Consider the following 18,773-nt stretch of genomic DNA (forward strand, 5'->3'; position numbering starts at 1 on the left):
TATCTGTTTCTACTTGATAAGATTACTGTAACGAAATAGAGGCTGCTCTGAATCAGATTTTAGGGACGTTTCTGGAGCTGAAGCTGTTAGACACAAAAGTAGCCTTTCCTTCCCATTAATTCTGTAAAGTTAAGAGTTTGAATAACTTTAAAAGTAGGTATGTGGTTCACTGATGTTGCCAGGAGGTGCACACTTACCATGTTCACAGTCCAGAAAGAAGTCTTAAAAATCTGGGTTATTCAGTCAAGTGAAAAATTGAACAGCACCTTAAATAAAGTTTTAAAGGCACTTGGAGGGGGAAAAGTAGATTTCACTAGAGAAAAGTCCAAGAGATAACCAAAGACGCCGAAATATTTGAGAAGCCTAACTTGCTTGGTGCACACATTTTAACAGTTTAGGCTTACATGGTGATTAAGATCTTGAAATAAGTTCCATCAAGTCCATAAGTTCCACCTTCCCATTACACTCATTTTAAATTAAACTGCAGAGAATGAGGTTCACACATCAAGAAACCTTACAATCCTAGTACATTATTTTTTTTTTGGGGGGGGGGGGGGGGGGGGGGTTACAAGAACTTTCAGTTCGTTATTTTAAATCCAGGGAAATTACTATTCAGTCAGGGTCGGGGAGCTTCTTATTATTCAAGAACCTGAAACTTGCTTTCTGCACAACCTCCCCCACCCAGCAGAGAGGAGGTTTTTAGGTTGGAATTTGCAAGACCTGAACATTTTCAATACAGGAGCAAGGTTATGACACCTGTCTCCATTCTATACATACAAGCCCTTCTGTTAACATAAGATAGCTCTAACACATTGACCTGACCCTGACCCAGCTCCTGGGGAATGTGCTGCACTCACTGAGCTCGGCATACTGCCACAGAATGTCTTTGTATGAATATCATACACCGACTGCTGGGTATAAAAGCCTACAGTCTGACCCCTCCCCAGAGTTCTACACATTTCTACACAACACGCTTTCTTTTGGTCTGCAAAAACAAGTTTTCCAATAGAAAACTGGATGTTAACATTTTCTATAGAACACAGTTAGTAGGGAGTTTCAAAAACTCATTGTGAGAAGCACAAAACTCACTGAATCTTAATTAGATTGGTGCCAGGTGCATTTGAAAATGCACCAAATAGGTCACAGAAGACTCTTATCTATTTAATATGGATGTTTCTAGTATTTAATGAATTTACATATCAGTTGAAAGACAAAATATTTGGGAGTTCATCTTCCCATCTGTGATAATAGTTAAATGCTACATAAGTTATTGGAAGAGCAGCTTGTAACTTTGAAAAAGATTAAATAGGTGAATAGATTCCACTTGCAAAGATAAAGAACTTGGATTGTGTACAATGTAGGATTATTCCAGGCGGGGACAGTGTGCAAACATTCATGGGGAAAGAGCTATATCACCACCACATTGCTAACTTGTCTCATTTTCCAGTTTTAGTATCTCATTTTGTCCAGCCGCTGTGAGGTGAGATAAGAGTCTTTTATAGGCTTCTCTGTTAAGAAACAAAAGCAGATAGCAGGTTAGTTAAACAATCTCACAGACCTTACGGATAAAAGCACATCATCCCCAAACAGACTATTTACATAATGTAATGTAAAACCAAATGAACTAGTTCTTTTAGTATTTACGCAACTGCTTTGTATGCTATGAATTTTTACAAAGTTTGGTTAAAAGGCAAATGGGGAGTGAACAACATAGAAGTATGCCAGGAGTACTCAGAAGTCCATTTGCTAAGTAAACTTTCCTAAGGTAACTTTTATTTTTTTAATTGTACATTTACTTGCCTAACCGAGGCCTGGAACAGAATAATATACTAAGCTCAGTATGTTACCACTGATTTACATTTTGTCTGGAATATCTATATGCAGTGCTCCAAAGGCTGACAGAGCCTGCTTCGAAGAAGGCTACAAGGAGCCTGTAGAGAAGGTAAAAGGCCTTGCCACTATCATTACTGCATTATCAGTCTTAACATTTATATAAACAACAGACGCATTTAATATTTCACTGTATTCATCTGCACAAATTATTAGCCTCATTGGTCATTTGAGTTCTGCAGATAGGTTACATAGCTTTCCTGAAACATTCTTATGTAACTCTGATAAACTATAACATCAGTTGTTGTCATTATGACCAATTAGTAAGATTTCATGGCTTTGTCGCCAACAAGCAGGGACAGGAACCCAGCCTCACCCAGATGTGAGGTGCAGCTACCTCTCACTCAGTGACCCCTTTGGAATAATGCATTCTTGCCTATAGAGTGGCCCAGTTGAAAGGGGAGGGGGGAAGTGTTGTCCTGACCCAGCCTTGCCTGTAAGCCTGGAGGTTTGGGCACTCTTCCGAGAAGGAGAAAATGTAGCTTTGAACCTTCTTAGGCTGAAGAGGGAATTAAACTGGGTATGTGCTCTAGCACCAGGCAGTTATGCAAAAGGTGAACCATCGTATTTTTGGATAAAAGTGTCTGTGGCTGTTGTGCTTTGTGCTCATCTTAGTGCAGCAGGTGCACATTAGGAGTGGTCTGAGCACACCTGCCAGACTGGGCTCTTGAGAGGACATAGGCAGATGAATGCATAATTGGGGAATCCCACACATCTTCGCAGGAGGTGGGCATTGAGATGCTCTGGACATGTACTGCTGCAAATCTTCCAGTCCCTAAATTACTTTACAGGAGAAATTTTGGGTGCTTACAACTGTCCAGATGCCTAAGCAGGTAGGCAGGGCTTTTGTGGCATACTCTGTCAGATGTGTATCAAAGGAATGAAAGGAACACACAGCTTTTTATAGAAAAGTATTATTAATCCATTAGGGCAGGGATTGTCAACTAGGGGTACGTGTACCTCCGGGGGTACTTGAGAAGGCCCTAGGGGGTATGCGCAGGCGGGCGGGGACGGAGCGCCGCTATGCACCATCCCACTCTGCTGCACAGGTGTCACCTGCCCAGCTGGACGTGGAGGGCGGGGGCAGCTTGCATCCGGTAGCTGCCAGCACTCTGCATGGCCACGTGCCGCCCCCCACATCTGGCCGCCGGGGATACATTGGTCCAAAAAGATTGAAAACCCCTGCATTAGGGTATTCTTAGGGGTGCACACATGATACACAGGCAACCCCCACTTAACACTGTTTCGCTTAACACTATTTCCTATAACACTCATTTTAAATTGATACCTAGCGCTCAGTGAGTTTTGTTATAAGGGTCGTGATCACTGTCTTGGGCCATTAAAAACAACTGTGGTTGCCATCTTGGGTCTTCAAATACTTTTGGTTTTGCTTAAGGCTCGTTTTGCTTAATTGGTTCCTGAAAAACTGAGTGTTAAGAGCCTAAGCAGGGGTTGCCAGTACTACGGAACAATTTACCCCAAATTGTGAGTACATTTTCTGCAAAGCAATGAGGAGGAGCAGGCCCATAACCAACTGTCCTAAGATTGCCACTCACAGTAAGCATTATTACAGACCATAGCCCAAAGGTCAGCAATGTTTTTGGGCAGAGTGCCCTTTCCTTGACATCTGGCCCGAGGTGCACATGCCAAGCAAAATGCCTTCAAGTGCCATGCTCCAGCACCTGTGCTGGGGATTGTCTACCCCTGATACAGCCAGTCGGTGGCAGGGGAATTGGTTAGCACTGAGGAAATGACCAAGATAAAATTCACTAAAGGAACAAACACACAACCTGATCCACCTTGCAGGGATACTGCTCAGTAAGGTTACCACATATTTTTGAAGGGTAACGACACTGGATACAAGAGATTTACAGTACAAGCTGCATAGAGCAGGCTCATTTGGCAGTGAGAAAAATGATCTGACACACACAGCTGGCAGGTTAATCCTTCTAGCCCATCTTCACTGCTGTCCCTGAAGTGTTATTAGCAGCTCCAAAACTGAGTAGGTCTTGTCATACCCAAGGCTGTATGCAGTGAGTAACAACCTAACCAGGTTTAATGAGGTGCAAACAGCTGAAGAAAGGCTGAGGGCTGGCTCTGAGTAACACTGTAGGTACATCAATGAGGTGTGCAAAGTTGAAAGCTTCCCATTCCTGTACAAATTAGCAGGCACACTTAAATCAGTTTAAAGTAGTGTCTTTAATACTGAACTGGCTAGTGCCATTTGTACAATTTAAATGGCTGCCCACCCTCCTACAGCCATCTTAAGTGACTGGGGCCACACTATACAGTAGCTTTGTGTATCCAGTATCCATTATATGTGCACTATATAGTAATGTCATTTCACTATGCAGCAAATGTATCATGTGTCCACATCCTTAGTTGTGCATAAAAATATCTGAGTTGCAATATTTATCAAAGCTTAAGACTAGTGGATCTTGACTTTTCATAGTAAAATGAGTTATACATTTATGGACAATAGCCCTCTCCAGTTTATAGTCCTGTAAATAAGTAAGCATCTTCCTTAAGATACATTTGATATTCCTCTGCCTACTGAAGAAGACTAATTTCTTGACCTTTATTTCTCTCATGCTCCCCTGAGATATATTACATACCAATAAACTTTTGGTTCTGAGAGATTATGTTTTGATATAGCTTCAATTTTAATTTGATGTCTTATGATTATATTATGTAAAAGTCAGTACAGACTTTTAAAAACAGAAATGACTAACAAAGTTAAAGGATCAGCAATTATCTTGTTGTTGCTGTTTGTTTTTTTAACATGGCCCAAGCATGATTTTCTTTCAAACCGTGCTTAAAAATACTTAAAATTAATCAATGTATTTACATTTTGCCAAAAGTTTCCTCCTAGATTAGATATCTACTATATAATTTTACTATGTAATTTTTAAAAATGCCCTAAAATACAGACTTACAGCACAACCTAACTGAACACAGGCATAGACTGTAAACTCTTTGGAGTGGGGACTAAATTTTTATTTGTTGTTTGTACAGAACATAGTCTAATCCAAAGTTGGTCCAAGATTGGAGCTCTGAAATGTAATTGCAAAAATATACGTGATAATTAATGCTGTTATAGGCACCTAGGCTCTTCATAAAGTATCTACATGTGTGCACACATGCAACCCTGATACCAAAATATCTGAGGAAGTATTTCACAATTACGAAGCACTTGCTTTTTATTTTGCTAAATGTTGAATAGAAGGTAGCTGAGCATACCTACACCTCTTACATGAAATCTGTGCTAAAGTGTAAAGTTGCCTTCTACCAAGAGATAAACTTCTATTGTTCGTGGACAATAAGCAATGATAATATATACAAAACATACCTCTGTGCAGTGTTTCTGCCAAGCCCTTGTTTATGCTCTGAATCCTTCAGAGACTCAGTGATTGTGGGAATCAGGCTGATAACTAGCATCTGATCCAGAATAGCCACTGTTTCTAGGATGCTGAAAACCTGATGATCATATACTGTGGTGTAGTCCTGAATAAACTGCCTGAAGGAGAAACAGGGGCATTTAGTGCAAATTCACAACTAGCTGCAGAAAGCACTCAAAAAGACAATTCTCAAAACAATGAAATCAGAAGCAGCAATTTGACTTCACAGTTTTCATAGGACACAAAGCCTAACACTAAAGACTCATGCACAAACTTTTACCAGTGAAACTGTATACCCTCTGAATCTCCAAGCTGCTTCATATGAGCTTCCTCTTTCATTGCACTCTGCCCTGTAATAGGTGTCTGCTTGCATGCAGGAGCTTGCAGGTGTGGGCTTAAATGTATAACAGACAAGTCCCACAGAGTCAAAAGTGCAGAAATAACAATTTTCTTATAAAACTTCACCATTGTCTTAAGTTGGGCACACAACTGACTGCAAATATATCCAAACTACAAGAGTTTCTCAAGCATTTAAAGCTGCAGGCAGAATCTGAATTGGAAGCAGATTATGCCAAATCAGAGATGAAATGTTCCCTAACTGGCCACACTGAGGAATGTCAGGGCATACCGTGTGAGAGCTGACAGAGGCCCACTGATTACAATTGGGCTTTGTGCATCTGTTCCCTGCACAACACAGGGTCAACACTTACATCTGTAAAATGTCTTTAGATCTAGGAAACATGCAGTGTTTGCTTGCTCTATATTGGGGGGGGAATAGGATCCAAAAAAATTTAGAGAAGGGTGTAAGTAAGCAATTTTCATTAAGAAAGATTTGCATATTGCAAATTGGGAATTTCAATTCTAAAAATATAAAAGCAAACACACTTGGATGTGTATTTGAATTTAGGTATCTGCACCTGAAATTAGGCATATGCACTAGCCTGTTTAGTATCTGACATGATTCACCATCTTCTGGGGAGTTCTCCATTAAGACTGCAAAGCACCTCTCAGCTGCTTATGCTTCAAAGAAAAGCCCTAATCTACAAGAAAATATACACATTTGTTTTTGTACTTTTTTCCCTGTCATTTTTTTGGCTAACCATTTTAAAACAGTGCCAAGAATGCACTAATTTAAGTACTATAAATAAGGACAAAGCATTATGTAAGGGATAATTACTTATTACAAAAAATAAAAACCTGTTTGCTATCAAACACTTTGCACTGATTACATTGCCAGTTGGCATATTTTCTGGTTACCTAAACACCGAAGTCAGCTGGGTGGCAGGCTCTCCTCCTGACCTCATTTGGCAGCCTTCTACTATGTACTGCAGAATTTCTGTAGATAATTTTTTAACTGTAAGAGAAAAAAAAACTCAAGAGCTCTTGAACTGACCATCTGGAGAGTAGCTCCTATAATGATTACTCTCTTTTAATTAAAAAAAATCATGTAAAGTACTTTGTTTAAGTAAAACAACTGTAGTGGTGATTGCTTCGCTATAAAGTACAGTAAAGCACAGATACATTCAATGAAATTCTTATCTCCCTACTGTTGCTCTTAAAATCCATTGGTTTTAAGTAACATCCCTTTTAAATCTAGGTATTCAATGAAAATAGACCTGTATATTTAAGTTTAGATTTGGTTTATTCTTTAATCCATTTTTACTTTGAATGAAAGAAAAACATTCTGGGGATTACATACTGCACTGAGGTATAAATATGAACTGCCTCATCCTTTCAATAATACTTTTCTATCTATTCTTTCTTCCTCCTCTTCTTTTTAAAGAACTAAATAGATTCAGTTCTATGACAATTTATGTGGAATAACTCTCTACACACAGAGTCTTTTATAAATTTAGAACTGCATTTAACCCTGGGATTTATGCTGGCTTCTGCAGACCCCTGGGTACAGAAACTCTGCCTTGGCAGACAGACAGCCAACAGACAGTTATGGGAGTACAGAAATGCACCATTCCTGCTCCAGCTGATTAGTTCAGTTAGCTGGTTTTAGCTGTAGGAAGATGCTTTAACTGGGAATGTGTCAATGCAAGTGCATCCCTTGTGTATGCTCTGTCCTTGAAACTGCTACAGACCACAATTAAAAATTACTTCACTAAACAAAATCCCCAGGAGAAGGCAAAGGCAAAGGCGAATCCCCACCTTGTGAAATGCTGCCACTGGCACAGAAGTGGAAGTCACATTCTCCCCCATACACTAACTTGCACAAGGGTGGGGTTAATTGAGTTCTTTGTTTTTATTAGTCATCTAAAAGAAGACTGCAGGCACAAGCAAACCTAGAACAATTCTGTGTTAACATTAAAAAAGTATTCTCAGTAACTTCTTCAGAAATCAACGTGCCACTTTACACCATGTTTAATGAAATACAAAAATCTGGGGATGAACACATGGCAGAGCTCTTCAGACCTCCACAGTCTCAAAGCCAGAGCAAACCATCCTTTGACCTCAGTGAGGGTGAAAAATAAAAGAATAAGAAAGAAGAATGGAAGGGCTCTTCAGGAGCCTGGCAATGTGGAGCCTTTCACTGGGCAAAGAATGTCACTAAAGTAGAGAAGCCAAACACAATGTCTCTGGAGAATTCCCAAGTTCTCTGATATCTTGAAGACAGAGATCAGATCTAGAATGGCCAACAGCAAGGCAGGTTTCTGCCAATGCGTCTCATCCAATAGCTGTAACTAACAAACCTACCCTACTCACTTGGATAAAACATGTTTAGTAGGTAAAAATTATAACATGTTTACATGAATACATTCAAAGTTAATTAAGTCACTCACCTTGCGGTTCATTAACAAATACTAAGCATTTCAACACAGCAGGGAGCAGCAATTCAATGTCACATACTTCAATGTTCTTGGTTCTTAGGAGTACTTCAAGAATGAAAGCCAGAACTGAGGCCAGACGGGGAGGTGGAGCGTTACCTTTGAACTGCAGGTAGTTTTCACTGAAAAGAAATAAAACTCAGCCTATAATTTTTCATTAAGCATCTTTCTCTAATACTGCTATAGTTCACCAGGAGGGCTATTAAGTGGACTTCTATCTCTATGGAGGATAGAGATATGGTTTCAATGTCTTTTAATCTTAAAAATTACTCTTAATTTATTAGAACACAGAGTGATGCTTTCCTGCTCTTCTATTGTTGTGGAAACTCAGAAATAGCAGCTATTGTAGCTATGGTCAAATATTCAAACATGACCATAAATGCTGAACCCATAAACAAATGCAGATCCAAAACACAATCACTGCCTATAACCCCGCTATGCACATGTACTTGTATGCAAAGATGCCTGTAGCGTACATAACCCTTTGTATTTATTCTGACGGCAAGATTCTTCTCTCCAATTGCCATGCCATAACCCCCTTCCAATAGTTTGTGCTCCTAAAACAGAGTACTGCAGGGAACCCTGAATGACCAGATCCTGAATCTAGGCTTTTAATATATTTGATGATAAAACAATTGAATAAAAGATATATTTTATACACTCTCTGATTGACTAGAATTCTAAGAATTTTACCTACTCCTCTGTAATTTTGGTTTAAGGTAGTATTAATCCAGTTGTTGTTAATTCCTCTTTAACAACAAGCTGTGCCTTTGCTCAGTCAGAACAAATAATGTAGGCTGAAGTATAAAGTATGTCACAAGGATAAAAGGCAATCTGACACCCTGGGACAGTAACAGATTTTAACAAGCACATTTTGAGTATTCTAACTTAATGATTTGAATTGTACGTTTTCATCAATAGGAGGCAAGAATCTGAATCATTTTTCATTTGAAATAAGGAGTGAGTCTACTGAAAAATAAAAACAGGTATTCATCAGTATTTATTCATCAGAACATGCAAAACAACGTTCCAGATACCTAACAATAAAGAAAAAGAAAAACAAAAGAAATACTAATTAACAATAAGTGATGAGCCTGGGCACAGGCATATCTATACTTTCACCTTCATACAGTGAGTGCAGATACTTCACACGGTTAGGTTCTTTGCCTCCCTGCAAAGATGTGGGTTTGTGATATAGCCAGCTGTGCTGGGCCACTGTGGTGATCCACTTCTTTGCTGTGCCCTTTATTTTGAAGAGTGCTGTTTCTCCAGTCAGGTGCACAGAACTGCTGCCATGCTCCAGCTGAGTGGAGGACCAGCATCCTTTGAAGTAAAATCTGTGGCAAACAGTGGAATCACTCATCCTGAATCTGGGGACCTGCTGCACCACCCAGGCTGTGAACCACCCAGATACAAATGAGTCAGGTTCTACTGTACTTCCCAATGTGTTCTGTCTGCATTTCGTATTGCAGACTCTTCAGGTGATATTCCTGTCTTCCTGTACTTCTCAGTGGTTAACTGTATCTCCCGATTAATCTGACAGTCTCACACAAAAATCTTTATACATACAGCCTAAGCAGCTTTATTTCTTCCATGGGCATCTCTTTCCATATCATAGAAATGTTTCTCTGTCCTGGACTAAGTGAATTCTGATGACATGGCTCAATCTCCCCTGAGCAAAAGAATTATCCTTTTGGAGGTCAATGGCAAAAAGATTAGTAAATTCTATGGATGTTTAAACGTGGCCCTCAGTGACTGCTCCTAACCATTAGACAATGTGTCTCTTCACTGACTGTTATGATTCTAAGATATTTTCCCCAGTCCTCTGTCATATTGCCATGTGCTGCTCCACCTCTACATTGCCAACTGCTGTTTTTCCTTTAGAGCCTTCTCCCCGTGGTCAGCATTGTATTTCATATATATGAACACCTACATTAAGAGAACATCATTAAGGTTGTGATGTCAAACTTTCACAAGTTAGGCAGTGCAAGAATTTGAAACCTGAAATAAAATAATATTTTAACATATTTCACAGTTCTTCTCTGGCAAATTTCACTAAAATGAGAATCCCACTGACATACATGTGTTATGTTTACTTATCTACAAATTACTCATCAAACCGAGTGGTATTCCCTTTATTATTATTCTTATTTTCCTTGCCCTCAACTGCCACCCAAGATGACCCACCATGTTCATTTAGATTGGAATCTCTTTACACTGAAATAGTTCATCTCTTATTATGTGCCTATACATGAGAAGAAGCTAAACTAGGCCCAAACTAAACTCTTTATGGAATGTAAACAGAAATATTAATAATACCAGCCAGGCCATAAACCATTTGTGGAGAAATTAAATTTTAACCAGTATGATGACTCTCCTTCCCCAAGTCTTACTTTATGGTATGTGCAGTGGTCTTCCGCAGATGCAAAGTCTGTGGGGTGTTAGTGGAATGACACAGTGCTGGTAGCATGGGGTGCTGTCCAATGCCTGAGGCTGATGGTGAAGGGGGGAGAAAACGTCCAAAATATTGTTGAATAATGCTCCCTAGTTGTTGGTTTAAGTAGGCCCCCTGAGTTTGGGACTGACAGCATATAAAAGACAAACCCTAGGAAAACAAATTCAAAAAGAAAAATTAAATAAACTGAATACAAATCTTTCATGTTGCACCTGCTACTAGGAATAGTTTCTATTGCCTACACGCCACAGGTGAATTATTGCTACGTTCACATCACTTAACTGTGGCACTAAGAAAACTAGTGAATCTCACTGAGCTGTAAAGCACACTGATATTTATGTTTGAAAAGTGTTATTCTTCCTACTAATGACACACAAAAAAGAACATTTGGAATGGTGAGACCTACAGGGCCCTGCCCTAACCTTTTCAATTTAAGTTAAGCCCCAATTATTTTGAGCTCTTTCTCTGCACCTGTTTATAGTGAAAATTAAAATAGTGCGGCTTACCCTGGGGGAAGCTGAAGCAAAGAGTGAAACGCAGGAAAAAATTAAGAAAGAATAAATTAAGCAGGAAATACCTATTTAGTAAATGATCTCGGCAATATTTGTAGCAAAACCAATATATTAATGCAATAACCATGGAAAAAAAGGACATTTTCTCACAATAATGCAATAACCATGGAAAAAAAGGACATTTTCTTCACAAGAAGTTTCTGTGCGAGAAGGTCCATATTTTAAGGACCCCTCTCTCTCCACTGGTGACAGGAAGAAGAATGAGTCAGGAATAAAGGCAATCCATGTCACAACGGGTCACAGTACAGCATGCACACAAATCTCCTTAGGATAAAAATTCCTTAGAATTTACACCTTGATAAGGTAGACAAAAGTAATGTAGAAAAAATAAATGGAAAGGCATATTCATCACTAAAGAATCACTTTAAGAGTTAGGGGGAAAATCCTACGTAATTAGTGAGCAGCTTCAGATATCCATACTAGTATGGTACAGATTTGTATACTAAGCCATTCTTTTCCTACTGTTTTGGGAAACATAATACTTTCCTCCCCCCAACAGAAATCCGTTCTTTACCCACCACCAGTTATTGCAGTAAATACATCACAGATATTCAAACAGATACATCTAGAAGTTATGGTGTGAAACGCAGACGTTCTAGATGAACTACTTTATTCTGGTTTACAGGTACAAGAGATTCTTCCTGTCTCTCTGGCCCTTTGCTCTGTAAATTCAGCATGTGCATTATGGACAGCTAAGTTCATAAGAGCCCATCCAAGGAGACTACTGTCTAGAACTTTCTATACATGATCTAGAAGTGGAATGGCCTTCAAGAGCAAAAACATGTTGGGCTCACAAGCTGAGAGGAAGACTTGAACTTTTCTGGGATTAAAAGTTTATTTTTTGGAGAGTGAAAAATTTGGTTCCCCTGTAAAGGAAGAGTGAGAACTAGGGAACTTAACAATTAAGGAGGTTAAAGACCTGTCTCACATATGGATGTGCCTGAAGATGGAGATCCTGGAAATCATTTAAGTATTTCTGATGTAAACTTCACAAAACGTCTCTGAATACTGAAGCATGGTTCCTACTGGACTAGATTTCAGATATTTCTTGAAGCTTCTTTTGAGGATTTATAATAAATCTCTGTGATGAAAGCCATAGTTTCTGAACCACAACCCAGGTCTTAAGAGACTCTGGTTCTATCAGTGGATTGCCTCTTCTGGCAAAATGTATATTCCTTCTCAGTGAAAGACAGCTCTTACTATTATAATCTGAACACTTGAGAACACTACATGGCCCTCTCATTATTTAAAGGGGAGGACCGTAGGCTAAGGAAGGAGATTATTCACTTCAGAAGATTAATGAGACAAATTTGGTATGATCTTTCACAGAAAATTTTCAAGTTTTGATGAGAGCTGGACTGATCCCAGGAATTTTTTTTTGTCTCAAAGAAACAGAAAGATTTAAATAAAAAACCATGTTTCATGACTGTAACTAGGACATTACCAGAAAATCTGCCTATACTGATAGGATCAGAAGCTTTTGTTGTTCTTAAGTTTGGCAACAAGTGCTCATGCCTAAAAATGTAGTGAAAGTGCCAACCAAGTACAAAGTGGCATCATCTAGACGGTCAGGATTTAGGTTGTGGTTAACCTATTAACCACTATTAACATTTCTTTATATCATGAGCAAATAAAGCCATCTCAATATGTAAAAAGGAACTGTAGTACAATTAAAATTGTGCAAACGTGTTCTTGAATTTAAAAAAAAAATTCTCTAAGGATGCTTCCATTTTTATGCTTGATGGGTCAAAGAACCTCCCTCTTCAAAGGGCACATAAGATTTTATAGATCAACTTATATTTACAGTTAATAGAGCTCCAGGTGTTGTTTTTTTTTAGGAAGAGAATGATATATTTTTGTCTGACAGTTTATCCATCAGGGTTTTCCCAGTCATTTAGCTTTTCCTAGATTGGTGGTTCTCAACCTCAAAGCTCCTCAGAAAATGCTAGCTCTTAGCTTTCAATTAGTTCTTGACTATATAAAAATAAGAGCAATTTTTCAGTTGCAAAGAACTCAAAAAGACCACAAGAAGTCAGAATATTTTGGCAATATGGATTCCAGTCTGAAATCTCTGGTTTATCTTGTGAATCAAGTAAGCACTTGTATGCCTTACACTACTAGTATTGTATGTCACCTTTAAAGAATTTTGCAGCTCTCCAGTTGAGAAACACTGTTCTAGATCATAAATAACAATAAAAATAGCTACTTTATGAGGATCAGGTAAAAATCACTTCTTTTCTATGGTAGAGCACTTGCAAAACACTCAGTCAAGACAAAACCCCTGAACACTCTGCATTCCAGATTACAGATCCTGAGGTCGAGGTAGAGGAATATTGGAAGAGGTAGAGTAACAAGTTTCCACTGCTTCTTCAAACCTTCTGGGAAATAAGGTAGGATTCCTTGGAGTAAAGATCTCTGCAATATTAGACACTTTCTTTTGAGTGAACAAGAGTATTTCTTATCTTTATAGGGTTTAGAGGGTGAAAGATTTCCAAGGGAGCTAAAGAGGACTTTGGGACCTCCTGCTGTGTCCAGCCAGGTGCATGGACCAAGGTGGTCAAGGGCCCTAAGGCCCGCCGCACCAAGGCCCCTACTCCACCAGAACTGAGCAACAGGTACGCACCTCTTGCTGCCCCAGCAGAGGCTGCTGAGTTGCCGGCCCCCACAGGCAACATGGTCCCAACTGCAGCTACCGCCCCTGCTCTCCCCAAGACAAAACGTAAGGTGTTTGTTGTGGGAGACTCCCTCCTGAGGGGGACTGAGGGGCCAATCTGCCACCCAGACCCCTTAGCCCGGCAAGTCTGCTGCTTCCCGGGGGCCCGCTCTATTTTCTGCTGTCTGCCCTATCTACCGCTGCCTGTTGCTGCCTGTCCCCTCATCAGGCTGCTGCGTGTCATACACAGAGGTTGCCTGTACTACTTATGACACATGTGCTGCAGGCTGGACACCCTGAACTATAGTACATGATGTGCTTGCCCCATTCAATGATGTGGGTGCTCCATAATTGTGTTAGAGACAAAGGTCACTCAGTACCACTGGTGTCTTGTTCTGTCCTTGTCCTTGCTACTAAAGTGACGTAAAACTGGTGGCATCCTGTAGCCTTTGGGTGAAACAAAAGATAGCACAGATAGTTACATAGAGTAGGCACAAGGCAGAGGGATGTAATTCACAGTAAAAGATGAGGCAATCTTTGGGTTATGTGGGACACTCTTTTATTTTATTTAACATTTTAAGTGGGGAATTAGACACCTGTAAAAAATGCTGGCTTGATAGTCCCAAAAACTTTAATCTTATTTACCTGATGGAATAAAACATCACAGGCACTACATTCTTCAGAATATTGCCCACAAAACCCTGTGGCTGTTCTGCCTGGTTCTTGATCCACAGGAGCTAGCTTCAATGGTTAGTAGTTCGCTGGTCAGAAAAATTAGTGGCGTTCAGCCCTTCAGTAAGTGTGCTAATCATAGCCCATTGTACTAGTAAGCTTCATGACAACGAGGAAGTTTGTCTATAAGGAAAATGTAATGAGATAACTTTTTAGATAACCCAGAGAACATTGGTCAGATGTTGATGGCTTCTAGGCATTAGTTTCCACAGCTGACCCAAAATTTGATACTCCAGCTTGTTATTTATGTTAATTGACAACATTTCTGCAACCCCTTAATGTGTCCCCTAACCCTTCAAGACAATGCACGTCAAGATTGGTTTCTAAAATTGAAACAAACTAATGGCAACAGTCTGAACCTCATGAACAACTCTGTAAGAGCCCTGACACTCATTTTACCATTCCTAACCAGTCCCTAAAACAAACCAAGCTTCACAGGCCAGGACCTACGAATGACTGATCTCATAAGAGATGGCCAAAGAACAAAGCCCAAGACTCATGGCAACTCTTCAACAATACATCAGCTGTGAATCACCTACTATTCATGAGCAACCTTTTAACCAGGGCATGAGCATGCATATCTGATGCAAATAAAAATAATTTAAGAAGGACATAGGTTGTCAATGTTGAGCTTCACAGTGTTTACTGCATCTGGCACCACATTAAAAAAACCCCAATATGAAATATCTTATCAAGAATATCTCAAGAAACTTTATAATGAGCATATACGTCATTAATGACTGAGCAAAGATTTTTCTTTTGATAAAACATTCCTGCCATTTCCTTGTATTTAGTGATGCCAGTGCACTGCAAAGAAGTGGCTATGTTAATCCAGTCATTATATAGAGCAGTGGTGCCCAAACTTTTCACCCCATGGTCTAGATAGGTGATGCCAGGTCCACCTGCGGGCCAGATCCAGCTGGTGGACCTAATACTACGTGCCATGTGGCAATGGCCTGGCACCAATCTGGCTGTGCAGCAATGGCCTGAATCCAGCCCCATGGGCTCTGCAGGCCAGATTTGGCTGATAGGCTAGGGCTGAGCATTGCTGGTATAGAGCAAGGAGATTAATCCCCTTCAAACCATTCTCACGTCTATGAAGCTAGCCAGGACCTGAAATAAAAACCACTGAAGTCAGTGCTAAAGTTCCCACTGTCCTTAATAGTACAGATCAGGGCTCTATTGAATAGAGAGCGCAGTAAGATGAAATAAGCCTACTGTAGTTACAACAGACAACCATTTGTAGTCAAAGCATTAGAGAATTTGAGCAACTGACTGCAGAATTAAATGTAATGATGTTATTGCTTGGAGGATCTTTAAAAATCCTTTTATGAAAAATAGCAACAACCCTTTCAGCTGGCATGTTTTACAGGAGTTAGTTTCCTATTAAATGCCTACAAACAAAAATCCATACTGTAAAATTCTAACAAGTGGGTTTATTCTTTCAATATTTTATTGCTTATAATGCATGAGTAGATTTAATGCATATAGCTGTACTTAAATGCTCAAGTACTTTACTGAGAGTAACAGCTTCTTCTAAAAGCGTTGCTGTATGCTGTGTTTCTGTTTATATTATGATGGTCCTTCAAATAGTCTGATGTAGAACAAACCAAAATATACATTTGAAATGACTACTTTCCTTGACAACTTGATTTTTTTTGGTCAAAAAACTGAAGATCAAAATCTTTTGAACTGAATTTTACAGTCTTTGGTTTTTCAAAATTTTATACATTTTCCCCTTGTCTTCATTGAAATTCTTGGCAAAAGAAAAAAACATTCATTTTTTATTAATAATATTTAACTACCTCATGGAGATCTAGAAATAATTAGTTACTGCTTGTACAGTGCATTGAGTATGGAACATACTATTAGAAAACCTATGCTGCTCTGAAATAGAAATGTGCCTGTGTGGCTAACATGACCCATTATAACACCTATTAACTATTTCCTTCAGATTAAGTTATTGAACGCTACTCTGGCACAAATGTCCATATAGAACATGAGTCAGTTAAATTTGGGGTGAATGCCAACTTTCAAAACAAGTTAAACTTGTTTACCCTAAGAACCATCCTCTTTATAGGGGTTTAATTCTGCAGGACAGACTCCATAGTTTGGACATAGAAGATTGTTTGGTAAATCTGTGCTAAGGCTAGCTCTAGGTAGAGGTAGTTGCCTTAAAGAAAATTAAATGAATAATAATTTTGCATTTTTTTTTTAATTCAGGAAACTTCTGGCATGATTTAGTCTCACTTCCCAGAAGGTATCCGATGCAATGCTCTCCTTCTCGAACACGTACTCCTAGCAGCACGTGATTGTTTCCCATTAGTGAAGTGGTCCAATAACTGCCTTCTTCTATGAATAAACTAGAGCAACCCTAATTTAATTTTGAGGAAAGTAATTTCACTCTTGTTTATCTCCTGGAAACATACCTCCTCATTATGGTTGATGAAATTGTGACAGCATCATGGCTGGTCTTGTTCAAACTTAGATTTGCGGTCAGAAATGAAAAAGACCTTCATGCACTAACGTTTAATTATAAAAGCACTTTTTGCACTACTCCAAAACCAAACCCATAGTTCTGTGTATTTGGCTTTTTTCTCTTTCAGGTAATGATAAAGAGGTGGAGAACCAACCTTGGCCAAATCTGTACTTAGTTCTGGGAAAGTCTGAGTTTTGGCAAATATGCTGAGGAAAATGTAATGACCAGCAAACCTGAGGCTGAGGCAGCCCAACATTTTATCTCCTGAGTCTAATTTCAAGTTTTCTGACATCTCTTAATTGACTTCAGTGCATGCATTTGATGGCATCACTTTAGTTTTCCAGAAATGCTTGCACAGTTTGGAGGGGGAAAAGAAACCATTTTCTGAGTGGATACCAGCACTGCTGTAACTATCAGTAGTAGATTCATGGCAGAACATGCTCAGATTCCCAGCAACACTGAAACCAACCACAATTTTTTCTTTGAGGTTTGAGATGGTTTGGACTATTATTCTTCTGAAGAGTAGAAAATAGGAGGATACTTTTAACCTATTAAATAGGTACTTTGCGTCAGTCTTTCATCAGTCCCATGGGACGCCCATGCCCGCTACAGGGCCGGGAAGTCCGGGTGAGGGTGATCCCCTGCCCTCCATTAATGCTGACTTTCTGAAGGAACATCTTGAGAAGCTGGATACCTTCAAGTCAGCTGGCCCTGACAATCTTCACCCCAGGGTACTCAAGGAGCTGGCGAGCATCATAGCCCAGCCTCTAGCACGGATCTTTGAAAACTCTTGGCGCTCTGGTGTAGTGCCCGAAGACTGGAAGAAGGCCAATGTGGTGCCTATCTTCAAGAAAGGGAGGAAAGTGGATCCGGCTAACTATAGGCCCATCAGCCTGACTTCTATCCCGGGGAAGATCTTAGAAAAGTTTATTAAAGAGGCCATCCTTAATGGACTGGCCGACGCCAACATCTTAAGGGATAGCCAGCACGGGTTTGTTGCGGGTAGGTCTTGCTTGACCAATCTCATTTCCTTCTACGACCAGGTGACCTATCACCTGGACAAGGGAGAAGAGATTGATGTCATATATCTTGACTTCAAAAAAGCCTTCGATCTGGTGTCCCATGATCGCCTCTTGGAGAAACTGGCCAATTGTCGCCTTGGGTCCTCCACGATCCGCTGGCTGGAAAATTGGCTCCGGGGTCGGACCCAGAGGGTAGTAATCGATGGAAGTCACTCATCGTGGTGTCCTGTGACCAGTGGGGTCCCCCAAGGCTCTGTCCTTGGACCCATACTGTTCAACATCTTCATTAATGATGTGGACACTGGAGTCAGAAGCGGACTGGCCAAGTTCGCCGATGACACCAAACTTTGGGGCAAAGCATCCACACCAGAAGACAGGCAGGTTATCCAGGCTGACCTGGACAGGCTCAGCAAGTGGGCGGACGAGAATCTGATGGTGTTCAACGCTGATAAATGCAAGGTTCTCCACCTTGGGAAGAAAAACCCTCAGCATCCTTATAGGCTCAGCAGTGCTATGTTGGCTAGCACTATGGAAGAAAGAGACTTGGGGGTCATCATTGACCACGAGATGAACATGAGCCTGCAATGCGATGCGGCGGCTAGTAAAGCGACCAAAACGCTGGCTTGTATCCATAGATGCTTCTCAAGCAAATCCCGGGACGTCATTCTCCCCCTGTACTCGGCCTTAGTGAGGCCGCAGCTGGAGTACTGTGTCCAGTTTTGGGCTCCACAATTCAAA

General features: G+C 40.1%; 1 protein-coding gene across 2 annotated transcripts in view; it reads right to left on the reverse strand.

The window, feature by feature from the left end:
* Positions 1–557: 557 nt before the first annotated feature.
* The window catches only part of MMS22L (MMS22 like, DNA repair protein), a 159,108-nt gene continuing 140,892 nt past the window's right edge, over positions 558–18,773 (reverse strand). For both annotated transcript variants that reach the window (XM_025211564.1, XM_014522926.2), the window contains exons 20-24: positions 10,516–10,727; positions 8,078–8,244; positions 6,546–6,642; positions 5,240–5,407; positions 558–1,508 (exon numbers count right to left, since the gene is read on the reverse strand). In XM_025211564.1, the coding sequence (XP_025067349.1) occupies positions 1,427–1,508; positions 5,240–5,407; positions 6,546–6,642; positions 8,078–8,244; positions 10,516–10,727 (726 nt within the window). In that variant the 3' untranslated portion in view covers positions 558–1,426. The remainder of the gene's footprint in view (positions 1,509–5,239; positions 5,408–6,545; positions 6,643–8,077; positions 8,245–10,515; positions 10,728–18,773) is intronic.

This window comes from Alligator sinensis, unplaced genomic scaffold (genome assembly GCF_000455745.1).
Source record: "Alligator sinensis unplaced genomic scaffold, ASM45574v1 scaffold145_1, whole genome shotgun sequence".
Lineage (NCBI taxonomy): Eukaryota > Metazoa > Chordata > Crocodylia > Alligatoridae > Alligator > Alligator sinensis.